This window comes from Amblyomma americanum, chromosome 3, assembly GCF_052857255.1.
Source record: "Amblyomma americanum isolate KBUSLIRL-KWMA chromosome 3, ASM5285725v1, whole genome shotgun sequence".
Lineage (NCBI taxonomy): Eukaryota > Metazoa > Arthropoda > Arachnida > Ixodida > Ixodidae > Amblyomma > Amblyomma americanum.
Window position 1 is genome coordinate 168,718,780 of NC_135499.1, and position 15,768 is coordinate 168,734,547.

Below are 15,768 nucleotides of genomic sequence, written 5' to 3' on the forward strand. Positions count from 1 at the left end.
CATTCAAAATCGCAGTCCACTCAGAAATTCTTGGTGGACTGAAAATTTAGAACACCGATTTCAAAAGATAATTAGATCAGCCGCGCGTTGCTGACAAGATAATTCCAATTCGTTGACTTTATAGCTGCGACATAACTGCGCCAATCCAGCACCGCCGCTCATCTCGAAGTAACTTGAATACTTTTGGTAGTGCCAAAGTTTACCACCCAACTTTTACCGAAGCATTCGTGAAGCAGCGCGGTAACTATAAAGAAAATGCCACAGTGCACACCTAGACGAAAAGCGACATGAAGATACGCCAAACTTTGCCTTTCAGCGCAAATTATATATAATATAAAATCACACACACACACATGCACACATACATAAGACAGAACTAGCCTCTCCAAACAGACAATAAGTACAATCCAAACAATCGAACAGCCTGGCCAATCAACAAGAACCTTCTTTCAGGGATAATGACCTTCATTTACTCCGCACTGAAAGTCAATCATACAGGATGACACTAGTCAATTTTGCAAAAATCAAAGGTAACATACAGTTAGAGCCAATGCCAGCAGTTTGCAGACTGGTTTTGCTAGGCAGCATGAACTTTTCCATGAATAGAACATCTTAAGCATTGAAGAGCTACAATGAAACATTTGCTTTGGCTTACTAAACTGAAGTTTTGCCCCTAACAATCTGCATCAGGCATCCCTTGCCACTTGTCATACAAAATGTCACTGCCTTCAGAATACAATGTTGCTTTTTAGCAAGTACACAATAAAGCTATTTTGCTGGCTTCTCCATAGCCATAAAATCTAGTGTGCTTTGCATAACCATCCTGAACAATTTCAACAATGGACGAAAAAAGCTTCTCCCTGAACAATGTTTTATAAATGCAGAAGCTGCTGGGCTCACTTGCATAAGTGCACCCAAAAAGGTCCGCGTCTACATAAAACAAAGGGTACCATAATAGAGATGCATGCTCACAACTGGCTGGCCAGAGACAGCAGCAGCATAACAGACCGACAAGATGAAAATTCCTTGCAAAATGCTTTTACAATCTAGTAGAACAGCATGAAGATAGTCGAACTCAGATGTATGGAACTCAAAGGAAAATGCAAATTAATTTGATAAAGCAATAATTCAATATATAAACAATGGCAATTGATAAGCTTACCTGTAGCTTACAAGCAAGAATACGGTGCTCACATGCTAGAGACTTGCTTTTTGCACCGATGTGCCGCATGCCAGTGAGCTGGCAGCATACCACTCACTAGGCACTGCTAGGTCGAACCTGCTTTGGGGCTTTCGGTGCTATGGGTTTAGCTCCTGCCTATCATAAGATGTCTAGTCCTATTCTAGTGCACTATAAATAAAATAATAGCTCATTGCAATTAAGGTGCAGCTGCTTTCCGCAACACCTTTGGCGGCTAAGCATGCGAAGCACGCCACACATTTTCCTGAAGAACAGCACGAACTTAGACGGGGACTGAAGGAAGACGCACAGAGGGGCGCTGTCTGTGTCTTCCTTCAGCACCCGTTTGTGTGTCTTCCTTCAGTCCTCATCCAAGTTCGTGCTGTTCTTCAGGAAAATGTCGTACCAACTCGCCCAATCATCCGTTTTAACGCCACACAAAGGGTGGCCACTAGGCTTTGTTAGTTAAGTTGGCTTCGCAGCATGACAGCAATGTTGCCAGGAAAATGAGTACAAGAGACAGAAGGCCACCCTCAAGCATACCACACGTTCACCTCGTCCCGTGTTTTCACAACACTAGCACTGCCAACAGGAACCCAAAGCCGCGCAGCCGAGCCTCCCCATGCGAGAAAAGTGACCGAAGAGCGTCATTAGGAGCAGCACCACTTGCAGGGACACGGCACGCCATTCAGTTTATTGAATGACGAGCGAGGTTGGGCTTCGATATATCGCCCGACTTTTGCTGTAGTTTTACAGAGGATTTTCAAGGAAATAATCTGTGTAGCTGATATAGCCAATAATTCGAAATATATCCAGGTTCGATGTACCTGGGCTCAACTGTATACATGCTCCTTAATACACAACCAGTTCAAGGCAATTCATCTGAGCAGAGAACACTGCAACCTGCTTGAAGCAATTCTCGCCCTCCTACTGGTTTGAGTCACTCATAGCACATGTCCTGAAAATAAACAAGTTCCAAATACACAAGGGAGGTACAGACAAGTCAGTGAAGTTGTCTTTGCAGTTCACTCCACACTGCTATCGCTGTCGTCAATGGCAAGTGGTCGAACATTCGAGTCTACTGCGCTTTGGTCTGAAATGTGGCCTTGAAAGGCATCCAATTGTGCGTCAGCCAGCTGTTCTCCACTTGTAGCATCATCTGCAGCCGATGCAAGATCCAGAGTCTCAAGATCTTCAACATTTTGGCTCTTGAGCACTGAAGCAGATTCAGTACGCTCTTCAAGCCCACTTCTGTGATGCCTGTCAAGGATTGTGTCAGTCTGTGGCTCTACACGTTCAATGTCACCTGAAACCATTGTAAGGTCCACTGTCTCTGAGCCTTCATCCGGGCACTTTGGTGATACTGCTATTACACTCTGCTCTTCTGAGGCCTCCTCCCGTGTCTCAGTCTTCTGGTCTATGTTTGCACTGTCATCTAATACCGATGTAGGTTCCCCAGTCTCTGAATCCATGTCTCTCAGCAAATGTTCCTGCTGCGCCAGCCGCAAGCGACGTCGCTCCAGAGCTTGCTGCCTACTCCTCTCCATGCGATCGAGTAACTCTTGGCTCGCTTCCTGAAACATGAGAGCACCATTGCCTGAAGCTTTGAAAGCAGCCGCAGCATCACTGAATGCAACAAATTGTCTAGGCCATGAATACAGTACTCATGTCAATAGCAACCAAATTATGAGCTGAAAAAGTGCTTTGTGCAGGTTCATACTATTATGTCGGTTGGAAACATCACAAAAACCAACACAAAGAGGGAAAGATGATACACATAGAGTTTTCAGAGCTCGGCTCTCACGCTTGTTTATCAAGATTACACACCATCAAGCAGTCACAGGCAACAAGTTGTGGAACCAAGCTCCACATGGCTATCCAGGTTACGTGTCCGCTCCATTTCTTATTGGGCTGATATTCCCACGGACATTAAGCCCCTAACAGTCAGATAGTAAGTGCTCTTAGCACAGTCATGCTGTGATCAGAAAATGGTAACATTTTTATTTGGTTATACAAAATACGAAGGCTGCTTCACGGCCATGAGAATAAGTGCAGATCAGAATAGCTATTTTTAACCTAACAGTTAATAAACCAATGGTTTAAACATATTTAAAGACAAGTCATATGGTGTTGCACGCTCCATTAACCATTTCCGGTGCCATTTTTTGTTTTGTTCGAACAGAATTATTTTTCCGCCTAAACACTATATTCAGGCCTCAAGAAAGGCAATTTGTTAGTTTTCTAGCGCAAAAGCCCAGCAGGTAATTTTTTACAAGGACATGCAAAATTCCACACAAAGTGTGAGATTAGAGATAGTAACATCCAAATGCCCAGATATGTCAAGTAAGCACCCCAGCGATCGTGGAATCCTTTTATGTTTTGAAAGTGCTCGTTACTCTCAACACTGAGCAAAAACGATCCAAGGTATTACAGGTGGCAAAATCTGTCTGCATAAAAAAGGCAGATGACCTGCTACCAAGCTCACTGTTTACTGAGTATTATTTACTGTATTTTCTGTATGACACAAAAAGCCAACTTATTTGTGACAAGATTGCTAAATTCGACTGAAACAATGAAATCACTCCTAGGTGAAGCACACTCTATGAAAAAGCTGCGAGTTTGCTGTCGACACAATTGTGTTCTAAGCGTCTGAAAGGTTTAAAGACTTCTCAGAAGTTGCCACTTTTTTTTGCAATAAGAAATAGACTGAACAAGGCACTTTTAGACTAGTCACTAAGAATCATCGTTGTTGCAAGAGACAGTTTATTAACAATCCTATGCACTGCAGGTGTTTACTTCCATGTTCGCACTTCGCAGAAGTAAAAGTGTTTTAGCTGGCTATACACATGTGCCCTAACCGGAGGTCACGACAACAGCAATGCAGCTAACTAACAAAGAGGCTTCCCACATATTGACAACATGCTTTTCTCCATTTACGGCATTCCCGTGAACACCTCAAAGGTGCCTGGAAAACACAGCAAGAACTGCAAAATATCAGCTGCACTCGAAAGGTCGAAAGGGACAAAATCTTGCTGGATAGCACTGCGACACAATGGTGGAGTTAATAAATAATGCGTGCTGCTAGGTTCAGCAGAGATGGTCGACTAAATCTTAACAAGATATAGCCAACCATAAAAACCTGTATCTTTTCCATGCAACCTGAAACACTGATGCAATGGCCTGCTGCAAATGCATTACAAGGGAGTAATATAACTGCATGAACAGAGGAGAGATGGCTCACATTGGTATGCTGAGATGGGGGCACCTCGGTTGAGGACATTTGCTGGTTGTCCGCTTGTAAGCTCGGCCCAAGCAGCGATGAAAATGGGTCCTCAAATGTTGGCTCCTCTTCCTCTTCCACAATCACGTCGTCCAACTTCTCCACAAATGGCTGGTCACCATCTGCAGGATCACCCTCCAAGCCCATCCGTAACTTGCGCATGTAAGTCTGTCACGGTGAAATGCACACTGTCAGGCTGGCATTGATAGAACTGAGGAGCCTGGAAACAGCACTCCCTCACTGCTGTGAAGAGTGCAATATTTGCAAGTTTCAAAAAGAAAAAGCAACGGTATTTCCATGTCTTGATGCTGCCCATGCAGCAGCACCAAAAGTTAGCATCTGCACAAGCATAAAAGCAGCACCAAAAAAGTGTACAACCATATATTTTATTACACTGACTGTGGCCGCCTATTGTGTTACCCGAAATTCTAGGTTAAGAAGAGACGCAGGTATTGAAATGGTAAAAAATTCGAAAATTCTGATTTTTCAAAAATGGCACATTTGTGTTCAATATATACTTTAAAGTACCTACCTACAGAGTTTCAAGGTCTTTTTGTACTCTGCAGCTGGAGGTTACATCGGTAAAAATGTCAGTACTCTTTGAATGTGATGCAACACAGTCAAGTACAACCAGTCATAATGGAGGCTTCGACAGAGTTAAGGGAAATAGCAAAGCGAAAGTAGGTTGGGAACAAAGATGGCTTTGTCAAGGCGAATATTAAAAGGTAGGAATGAGAGGAACAGTCCTTCCGCATTCACCCAACATACTTGATCAAAACCTACTGCAATGGGTTCACACTGTAATGGCACCAGCAAAATATTCTTATGCCAAAAAAAAAAATGCTGCACGAACTTCCTGTCGTTGACAAAAGAGCTGGAGTCACTCTAACTTCCAAGCCAAATTCCGTCATAATGGCTGCAGCAAGCTGCTCTACCATAGAAAGTTGAAATGAGCAATCCAAAACTGCAAGACTGTTTTAGCTGCCTTAACACAACATTACCTAAAAGGATAAACCTTCAATGTGCAACTATCAAGTAGCTCACGCACTTGTCTTGCAACAGAAGCACAACTTGCATCAGCAATTAAAAGTCTATCACCTGAGCCAACTGAGTAAAAGGAAGAGGAATATCATTTTATGAAAAAATTGTCACTGAAAACATCCCTTGCTAGGCCTTCTGTTTACAGCCAAGCAAAAGATACATAAATATCTAACCTGCACTTCGCGCTTGGTGCCCAGTCTTTCCAAAGTACTGAAAAAGTTGTCAGAATCCAGCTGAGGGAAGAGGCGATGACTCCAGTGCTCAAGCACTGACAACGTCGTGTCTAAATCGTGGAGCTGTGAAATCAGGAAAAGAGTTAGTAAGAAATATGGCTTTCAAGGTGGGTAAAGTAGCATGGTTTTGGATCTAAGTTTTACCTCATGACCCTTTCCTCGCCAGTGCATATTCTTGGACATGCGCAGGAGTTCAGGAATCCCTTTGGCGCTAGCAAGCCTACGGTGGAACACACGAATAAGTGCATGCAGCCACGCGCCGAAATCACTGGAACCACCACAAAGACACTGCAGCAACAGAAAGTGCGGTCCATTCGGTGGACTCAATGACGCGCCGCGAAAGCTCAATAAGAAGACTTTATGGTAAGTTGATCACGGTGTTGCTGCAAACCGCCCTGACCATACATTACAATGCTGCTGAAATAAAGACCCAGGCAGACCTGAACGACGACCGCCTGAAAATGGCAACTCGTGGCGTTCATTACTGTCGGTCAACCTGCCTAGTTTTTCACGCTGATCACCAAGTTAACTACTTTCAAATTCTCCCTTTGATCAGAAATGCAAAGGTTCTTTTAGTGCAATAAGTGCCCCGAATCTCACCTGTCTTTGTTGAGTTTAGGCCGAGGGTTCTTAACGACGCGCTTCCGCGCAGGTTTAGCTTCCTCTGCTGCTCCTTCTTGATCTTCTGCAGCCTTATCGCTCGTTTCGATGGCTTCCTAAAGAATACGAAGAAATATAGGGAAGACAATAGCAGCTAAGAAGAACCACTGCACAATGTGAAACGAATAAACTAACCTCGGGAGCTCCGGCGTTGTCGTCCTCGGCATCGTCCAAGGCATAGTCTTCTTCCATCAAGCCTTCCATAGCTTCAGTAGATCTCAAAATGAAATTTCAACAACTTCTACTAATGACAAGTGCTGTTACTTTTACCGAGCGGAGGCGATCAAGATGATAGCGCAGTTCATGTCACGCCATGTCTTGCCTTGGTCGCAGCCGTGAATGCCTTGGTTTCGCGCGCTTTGAGACTCAAGCGCTTGCAATCATGCAATTTACGTAATTTGTTTTGCAGTTTCGCTTTCGGCCGCTTTTGACGTAGCTGTCGTTTTTAAATATATAATATTTATTTATAAGTTTTCTCTTTTTTTATCTACGTTTTGCTTATTAATGTCATTAGTATTGAATATTTTGAATGTTGTTTGTTGTAAAAAGCCTATGTTATATAAGTAGTTATTTGCAAGATAAAAATTTAAGGTAAGTAAATGGCTAACAAATAAGTATTCATATACTTTTTAGTTAATCGTACACTGCTTCTGAAAGAAAATACTATTTTATTGTTTAGTAGCGCCACATCACAGTAGAAAAGAACATGCGGGACTGCTAAGTCGATGTGGTGATCTTTTCCTGTCGTTGATTCCCCTGATCGGTTGTCCGCAATGGCAGCGAACAACTATTTCGGGTTTGCCGCAGGAAATGCACAGTATGGGTAAGAAGATTTGAATTCATTCAAAACTTTATTGTGCCTTGTGCATCGTTGCACGTGGAGACTTTCGCGGCAGCTGCTGGCTTTTACCCGTTCTGGAATCCGCGTGAAAAGCTTGGTTGCCGGCAGTGGTCGAATGAGCTTTCAAAGATGGCGTCGGTTGTGCACATTGTGTTCTGAAGTACCTTTTTTACGTGAAAATAATTGCGTAACGTTATTGCTGACTGTTTAGCGTAAGCCGGGAATTTGACAAAAAGGTAATACAGGTAGGTGCATTATCTCGAACAGGACATGTTCGCAGTTACTCGAACAGTACGCGTTGCACGGCTAAGCCTAGCCATTGGTTTAACTGCGTTAAGCGGCGAGTTTATTCATTCCGTGGTGCCAAGTTTATGGCTAGGGCAAGCTATGACGGGCCGTGCTTCGTAATTTCTTAGAGATTGGCAACTACTACCTCTGCCCGCGCGCTCCCGTTTCAGCTTTACGTCTTCGTCACGACGCCGTATTCTGTGCTGCGATTTTCTGGTCATTTCATCAAACGGGAAGAATGGCATTGAGACGAACGAGCCGCCCAGTGGCGCTTTTTGGACACATTTATTGGCCGACTAGTGAGGCTGAATGCACGCTAGAGCGAAAGAACGTTGGAAGCTGCGGTAAGGACAGGCTGTTTTTTGTTGCCGATGTAACCACTAGGGTTCAACCCTTTCAGTTGGGAACCTTGCGATGTCTAAAACTTGAGATTTTTATGGAGTGAGGGCACAGACCTCACTGGCGGTGATAAAAAGATGAAGCTTGTAAAATAATTCCGTAAATTTTGTCGCGCCCGTATATGAACAGTCATCACCGAATAAGACTCGATGCTGCGCGCGCGGGCGACTGTGCACGTTCTATGCGGCAATGAGGAGCGCATTCGGGAGGCGCTTATGTAAACGTGCGAGTAGCGTCTTTCTACATTTCGTTTGACGGGATTCTTGAGTGAAGAAGCCTCCCAAAAACACCATGTCAAGGCGGCAAATTCAGCAAAGGCCGTGCACATAATTTTTCTAGGCGCGTTTGTTGACAGCTGTATGTACAGATACCCACGGCTACTTTCCATGAACAGTGAGCGACTGTTAGACTGCAACAAAGCCTTGGTCAAAATGGAAGCATTGTGCTCAACAGGGCGCTGTTATACATAATAGAAGAGGGCTGCACTTCAGGAAAAGTATTTGCTCTGGCAGGCTGCTGTAGTCTACACTTTTTTGCATCTAGCGTAGTGGTAGTGGTAGTACCTTTGAAGCAAAGAACAGTTCCTTAAAACATAATGTTTGTGATCTTTGCACCTTGCAGTAATATCGTATATGGGAATTGCGATATTTGATCCCCAGTGTTGCCGAGTAGCCATCGGTTTCCAGTGGGTTTAAGCATTCCTCTAATGGGGGGAAGTCTGGAAATGGGTCTTTGACCCCCACCTTGCATAAACAAAAAAAGGTTTTACGCAGTGGCGTTCTTTTGCTACATGTGCCCTTGCACCATTATAAAAGTAGACACCAAATTTTTGGGTGCTTTTTTTTTTCTCCTGAGTGACGGGCTGGAAAATTGTATTTGAGTCACAACTAAGAATACACATACGGCAGGTGAATAATTGTTTTCTTTTTTCTTGTGTCGTTTCTATTTCAAAAGCCGAACGACGGCTGTCAGGCTCATTTATTGTCATTCCCACTTTTGAGCGTGCTTACAAAAGAGTTGGTGTGGATTAAAATGAAAGCGGAGTTTCTGTTTGCCTCGCATGATCTGAACAAGACTTGTACGTCACAGCCGTTGTTTCGCTGTTGAAACCTGAACCGGAACAGCATGAGAGATAAAAATTCAATGTATAAATTATTTATCACTTGTCAGCACAGTCCACACGGCTTTCCACGCTTTTTGATGTGCTGCACATCATTTCAAAAATTCAAAACACAACTTAGTTGGTGTGTCTACTCCTTTAAAATTCACCGTCTTGCAGTAATTTATAAACATGTCTCGAGTGGTTGAGAATTTGAACAAATTCCTGTTCATTTTTCCTCTGCTCTGAGCGGTTACTGTTAGTGAAAGAGAAATTGTGATGAAAAGGTAAAAATGTAAAGTTAAGCAAAATTGCTTTTACCAAATAAAATCCATACAGCATTTACACTTGCTGCCGGATAGTTTAGTGCCTGAGGCGACACAGATTTTAGTAGGAGTAAAAATTCTCTGCTGCAGTATAATGTACCCCTGCCTTTGTCGGCTACCATGGAGAGTGAAAAATGTTTTGCTTCCAGCCATTGATTTTTTCAGAGCAGTTTCATGAAGAAGATATAGAGTTGGTGAGCACACATGTACTCATGAGAATAGGGGAGTGGAGAACAGTTGTGCTGCTAGCTGTTGAGTTTCACTGTGTCATCATGTAAAGGGGATACAGTTGAATCCCGCTACAACGAAATCGACGGGTCGCGTGAGAAATTTCACTGTCGAGAAATTAACCAAAAATGCAAGGCAATAACTCCTGTAAAACATAGTTTTATTGCCAGAAATCTGTGAGCTTAGCCTGCTTGCGCTTCACTGCCAGCAGTGGCGTCACGCGCCTCTCGCACTCTGTTAACAGCGACATCGCAACGTCGTCATCGTGTGTGACAAGGAATTTTCTAATAACGTCGAAGGCATCCAGTACCTGCGATGAGGCTGCCGGGGCAGGTAAATCTTGAGCGGAGTCGTCTTCATGATCGGACGGCTCTTCACCGGCTCGCGAACCCTTTTGATGATGTCTTCATCGCTTCGTTCCTCGTGGACAATCACGTCCGCATCAGCGTCGAGGAAATCGTCTAGCGCAATGTCTGCAGGAACGTTTCCAGCTTCCTGGAGCGATTTCCAAGCAACGTCAATCCTCGGAGTCGATGACGATGGTACACTTTCCGCGGCTGCAGTCGTGCTGGTCGCCTTGCTGTCAACAAACCCGGCATATTTGAAGCAGTTGCGGATCACGCTGCACCGTGTTGCTCTCCATGCCGCAGCCATAGTTTCTAAAGCCATGAAAAGATCGACTTTCGTCTCCCTACCAGTGTCGGTGTTCAGGAGAAGCCGCTGGATCAACCTCTCCCGGTAGGAAGACTTCATGCTTCAGATGATGCCTTTGTCCAGGGGTTGAACGACTGAGGTACAGTTCGGCGGGAAGAACTTCAGCTCCACACTAGAGACCTTGACGTCGTCAATGCGGTGCGCTGAGCAATTGTCCAAGAGCAAACAAACCTTTCGATTTTGTCTGCTCATGTCGCGGTCAAGTGCCACCACCCAGTCAGCAAAAATGGCACGGGTCGCATACTTGACAGGTAGGCTCCTGTTCCCCTTGAAGCAGCCCGGTTTTGCACTTTTGCCAATAACTAACGGGGGGCGTTTGCCAGACCCATCCACATTTGTGCACAGCAGCGCAGTCACTCGTTTCTTGCTATGTTTGGCTCCGTGGCAACGCTGCCCTTTAAAATCCAGCGTCTTCGCTGGCAGCATCTCATAGAAGAGGCCCGTCTCGTCGGCGTTATATCAGACTGAGCGTAACTGCTCATTATGTCTGTCATGTTGTCTGCCGCCCATGCTGATGCGCCGTCAACGTCCGCAGATGCCGATTCACCGCACAAAACCTTGCCGATGATGTTATGCCTTTCTTTAAAGCGATTCAGCCATCCTATGCTTGCCTTAAAGTCGTTCAGCCCTAGCAAACGAGCATAATTTAGGGTCTTCTACTGTGCAATTTTACCGCTCAGGGGCATGTTTGTTGCTCGCGTATCGACGAACCAAGCATAGACAGCCTTGTCGAGCTCTTCATACGTTGGTCGCGTCACTTCCTTGTGCTGCGCTGAAGTGCCCGATGAAAGTGCCTTCCTAATGCTGTCCTTATTCTTCAAAATCGTCGATAGCGAACTCGGCCCGATGCCAAAATCTGCGGCAATAATTGCCTTCTTTCAGCTTTCCGCTTCGGCGATAATTCTACCCTTTTCTTCTAGTGAAATAAACTTTCGCTTCTTCATTGGTGGCGACATGGCAGAGGCGATCGATGAGATCAGACTGCAGCGAGAGATCGACGATCAACACACACCGACACACGAGAAAATGGCGGCTAGGGCTGCAGAAAAGGCGGGGAGGGGAGGCTGGCGACTGGATTTGGATTCATCTTTGGCCCTCGTACGACTGGTGGCCTTCGCACGTACCCCAAGCAGCACAAGTAATTGGCCCAACATTGGAGCTGTATTCGCTTTCGAGTAATTCGCTTTCGAGGAAATTTGCAACGCATTGATTTCGCGGGGAATGAAAAATACTTCGTTATGGTGAAAATTTCGTTGAAGTGGATTTCGTTGTGCCGGGATTCAACTGTACTGTGTTCCTTGTGCACTCATTACATACATTTTATTGGCGTTCTAATATTTCCATGGTTGTGATTTTTAATGCTGCCCTGCCTGTCTGAAAGGGCATTCTCTTTTAGTTGCACAGGTAGCCATTGCCCGCTTCATAAACACTGACCTGGTTAGTTCCTGGGGCACATTGTCTGCTTTCATTTGAAGTTTGACTTTTTTTTTATTATTCAGAAGGCTTCCACTCTTTTGTGTGTGTGCGCTTTTTTTAAGAAGCATGTTTGGGCAAATGATAAATGTTAATACATGACATAGCACAAATTAAAAAGGTGAATTGGCAAAGAATGAATTAAGTTTTGCTATGACACTGAGCTAGTCCAGCCATGGTAATATCATTTGCACTAGAGATTGATCAAACAAGCTGAATCCAACTGGCGTGTAGAATGTAGACGTGCTGCCTTAGTTCAGTGAAGCAGCACGGCTTCCGTTCACATTACACAAGATGGTACCTGGGATTTTGCAGTAAATGTTTTATGCTTGCATCTTCCCTCGTGGCAAGGCAGGCTAGCAACATTGTGTGTGATGTTCTATCTTTGCAGTGCGGCTGGCACCTACCCAGCAGCTGCCAGCCAGACGGGCTACACCATGCAGCACGCTGCTGCCGCGGCGGCAACGCCTCAGCAGTTTGGTGCTCGGGCAGCCCCCGCATACAGTGCCTATGACACCCACAATGCGGCAGCTGCGGCGGCCGCCTCTGCGGCTGCTGCCGCCTTCCACTATGCCCCACGGCAGCAGGTAGGAGACGTCCCGGCATTGGCCTGGCTGGTGTTATTTTGGTCTTAGTTGAGTGTAACTAGTATGGTTTGGTGGGGATCTACTTGTGGTTGTTCACTGTAGTGCACGTAAAGGTCCCCAAAAGCTTTCTTGTGTTCTGTTGGCATTATCAATGCGTTGCACGGAGCTGGCAGAAACCTGGGGTTAGTCATAATGCCTGAAATGTATAGCTAGTCTCGTATCACCAAGCGGCATCTTTTCATTAACAGTGAACTCAGAAGTGCATTTTTTAATGAGCCCAATTACTCAGTGTAGCATTTCTCAGTCCTGCGTGGACACCAAAATGGCGACCACTATGGCTTTAGTGAATACTTCCAATAGGAAGCTGTCTTTTCAGTGGACAGAGTACTGAAGTTCCTGTCACATTTCACATTCACAGCATCAAGTGTAATTTTGCATAACTGCAGACTACAATTGTGTCAGTCATTTGTTGTGGTATTAGTTCAGCCTTTTATTTCCTGGTCTTCGCTATTTTTGTGCCTACCGCTACAATATTCATACACCACTATAAAATGTTGCAAGCCAAAATGTAACTAAAGCAGGAGGTGCTTGAATGCCAAAACAGCCCGATGCACTACTTGCGACTTCTTGGCTTTTTGTGTGTATTGTCAGTGCTTCACAAAGCTAGCTACTTTTTGAAAAGGCTGGTTTATGATGTTCATATGCCATGTCTACACATGCTTTCATTTTGGCATGAATGGCATGGTTGAACCTGATGTGCTTCTCGGTCGTCTCTTGCAGGCAACGTATGACAAGAGCAGCCAGGGGGGCTACTACGGCCAGGGCCAAGTGAGCACGGCGTACGGCAACGCGGCTGCCACCACCGGCACAGCCGAGAGCGTGAGCTCTAGCTACGCGGCCCAACCGACAGCCAAGAGCAGCTTTGCCTCGGCCTATCGGGCACCTCCATCGGGGCCCAAGGCCAACACTGGCCAGCCATCACAGCAGCAACAGCAGCAGCAGCAGGGAGCGGGGGGCAGCACGTCTACTGCCACATACCTCTACTCTGGCTACTCGAGCTCCTACGGAGGCATGCAGAACTCTGGTGGCTACCATGGCAACCAGAACAGTGGTGGTGGTGGCGGAGGTGGGGCCAAGATGTCGTGGAACAGCGGTGGTGTGAGTGCTGGTGGAGCCGGCGGAGGTGGCGTGGGTTCTGGCCCGGGCCCTTACAAACGGCCCGGTCCTTTCCAGAACAAGATAAACAAGCCGAAGCCGCCACCTAAGGCTCCGCAGCTGCACTACTGTGAAGTGTGCAAGATCTCATGTGCGGGCCCTCAGACATACAAGGAGCATTTGGAGGGCCAAAAGCACAAGAAAAAGGAGGCGGCCCTCAAAAGCAATGGGACGGCAGGGACACCACCACTGCCCCGGGGGGGCACTGCCCTGCGCTGCGAGCTCTGCGATGTTACATGCACTGGCTCGGATGCCTACGCTGCTCACATTCGGGGAGCCAAGCATCAAAAGGTAGGCTGTGTTGCAGGATTACAGGTGGTGTCACTTCTCCTGGTGACAGTGCTATTGTTTGATGTCCAGGGTGCATGAGAGCATAGTCATCGTTCATTGGCTTGGATTTTTCTTTTACTCTGCAATGTCTTCAGGCTTTTGTTTGTACTGTTTGTGGACAAATTGTTGGGGGCGCAAAATGGCCATTTTGGGGAGAACGTGATGCTTAAGGGTTGACAATGATCTTAGACCTATTTTTATTATTTTTAGTCAAATCCTAATGAAACAATCACCTTACTCAGTTTTTTATGCCAATATAAGGGGAGACGAAAAATCGGGAAAAAGTCAATTTTTGAAAAGTACCGTAAAAAGCCCACGTATAATGCCAACACGAATGTAATACGAGGTGAAGTTTTAGAGACGTGAAATGGGGAGAAAAGGTTTTACTGCGTATAATACAAGTGACGAAAGCTCAGAGGAGACATTTATTCAAATCACATCCCGCACTTCACTTCCTTCAAACACTTTCATCTTCAGCAGCGATTTCTTTGGACATTTTTTGGTCTGACAAGTCATCCCAAATGTACTCATCTTCCGTGCCATCGAGGGCGTTCTAGATGCCGCCGTTCTTAAAAGAACGACGCACAAGATCATCTGGGATTGCCGCCCACGCGTCCACAATCCATTAGCGTGGCTGGCGAAGCCCGCTTCAGCCGCCCGGTTGGCGTCACTGCAGGCTCACCTGAGCACATCCACTCTGCATAGCACCGCTTGACTGTGTCCTTGAAGGGTTTGTTTACACAAACATCAAGGGGCTGTAGTTGTGACGTCATCCCACCCGGAATCGCGAGTTCAGTGTCGCAGTCGCGTAGCAGCCTCTTCTTCGAGTTGGCCAAATGGCAACGAAACGGATCCTGCACAAGGATGGACGGCAGAGACAACAGTGCACCAGTTCGCCTACACCACACGGACTTTACCTAGTCCAAGTCTAGACCCTCATTCGTCCGCCCTTTCTCATGACATCTCACGATGACATTTTTCGGCAGCTCCTCACCTTTCGGTATTGTTTTCCTCTTGAAGGTCACGTAAGGAGGGAGCTTGCTGCATCTGCTGTGCATGATAACATGACTGTTACTCGTCTTCTCGTTGCCAGTGGACCGGACGCTAACTTGTTTAGACCCCTTCTCGTGCACGGTGAGGGGCGATGGCATGTCCAGGTAAACCGGCATCTGATTGGCATTGCCTATTTGGCCCAACAGAAAGTTCTTTGACTTGTGCAAAGAAATGACATGGCGCTGAAAACTCACAGGCAGCTTCTGTGAAATCGAGGTCCGCCGGCGTAGTGAAAAGCCAGCATGGCACATGTGGCGATGGATCCAATGCTTGCTCGTTTTGAAGGCAGAGCCCGGTATTCCTTTTTCTTTTGTGAGCTCCAGCTTTTGCCTGCATAAGCTCCACACTCACAGCTAGATGCGTGGCTCGCTGTTGCCGTACATACTACGTCAGGCCAAGTTCAATTTCTGGGAATGCGCCATTCTTCAGGCTGCGAAAGCTTCGTCGCTTTCCGCTGCATGCGAAAAGGGCTTCTTTCTGTCGCCATCCACTAATGCTTCCCTGGACGACACCAAACTGCCTCCTGGCTGCACTGTTGCCGATGTTCTCCGCAGCTAAAATCACTTTCGCTTGAAAGCAGCCGTGTACTGTTTTCGAGACCCTGACATCTTGCTCCCAAGAAAAAACATCCACTTTACGAAGCGTGGCTTACGCGTGAGCAACCCCCGACACACCCAACCGGATCAACAACAAAGAAACGACATCATGACATAGTTTGTCGAGAGTAACGAAGCCAAGCAGTAGCCACGCGCCAATAGCAAAACCCAGCCATAGCCATGCCGCAATAACAAAACCAAAACTTCGAGCAACTTCTAAAATTT

The 15,768-nt window shown here is 46.0% G+C and overlaps 2 protein-coding genes across 6 annotated transcripts in view; one reads left to right on the forward strand and one right to left on the reverse strand.

Moving 5' to 3' along the window:
- Window positions 1–450: 450 nt before the first annotated feature.
- LOC144125371 (TIMELESS-interacting protein) lies at window positions 451–6,730 on the reverse strand. The gene is made up of 6 exons (XM_077658694.1): window positions 6,530–6,730; window positions 6,335–6,450; window positions 5,879–5,954; window positions 5,675–5,797; window positions 4,422–4,628; window positions 451–2,754 (listed from the first exon to the last, which is right to left on the reverse strand). Exons 1-6 carry the CDS (start codon window positions 6,596–6,598, stop codon window positions 2,206–2,208), a joined length of 1,140 nt encoding a protein of 379 aa, XP_077514820.1. The 5' UTR covers window positions 6,599–6,730; the 3' UTR covers window positions 451–2,205.
- Window positions 6,731–7,081: 351 nt separating this feature from the next.
- Window positions 7,082–15,768, forward strand: part of Zn72D (Zinc-finger protein 72D) — a 46,715-nt gene continuing 38,028 nt past the window's right edge. For 4 of the 5 annotated variants that reach the window (XR_013313377.1, XR_013313376.1, XM_077658695.1 and 1 more), the window contains exons 1-3: window positions 7,082–7,217; window positions 12,154–12,349; window positions 13,130–13,855. Coding sequence is in view for 3 of the 5 variants with exons in the window: in XM_077658695.1 (XP_077514821.1) it covers window positions 7,168–7,217; window positions 12,154–12,349; window positions 13,130–13,855 (972 nt within the window). In the remaining 2 variants the exon portion in view is untranslated. Of the gene's footprint in view, window positions 7,218–7,338; window positions 7,481–12,153; window positions 12,350–13,129; window positions 13,856–15,768 lie in introns of those variants that run through there. The other variant, XM_077658696.1, reaches the window with a different exon arrangement.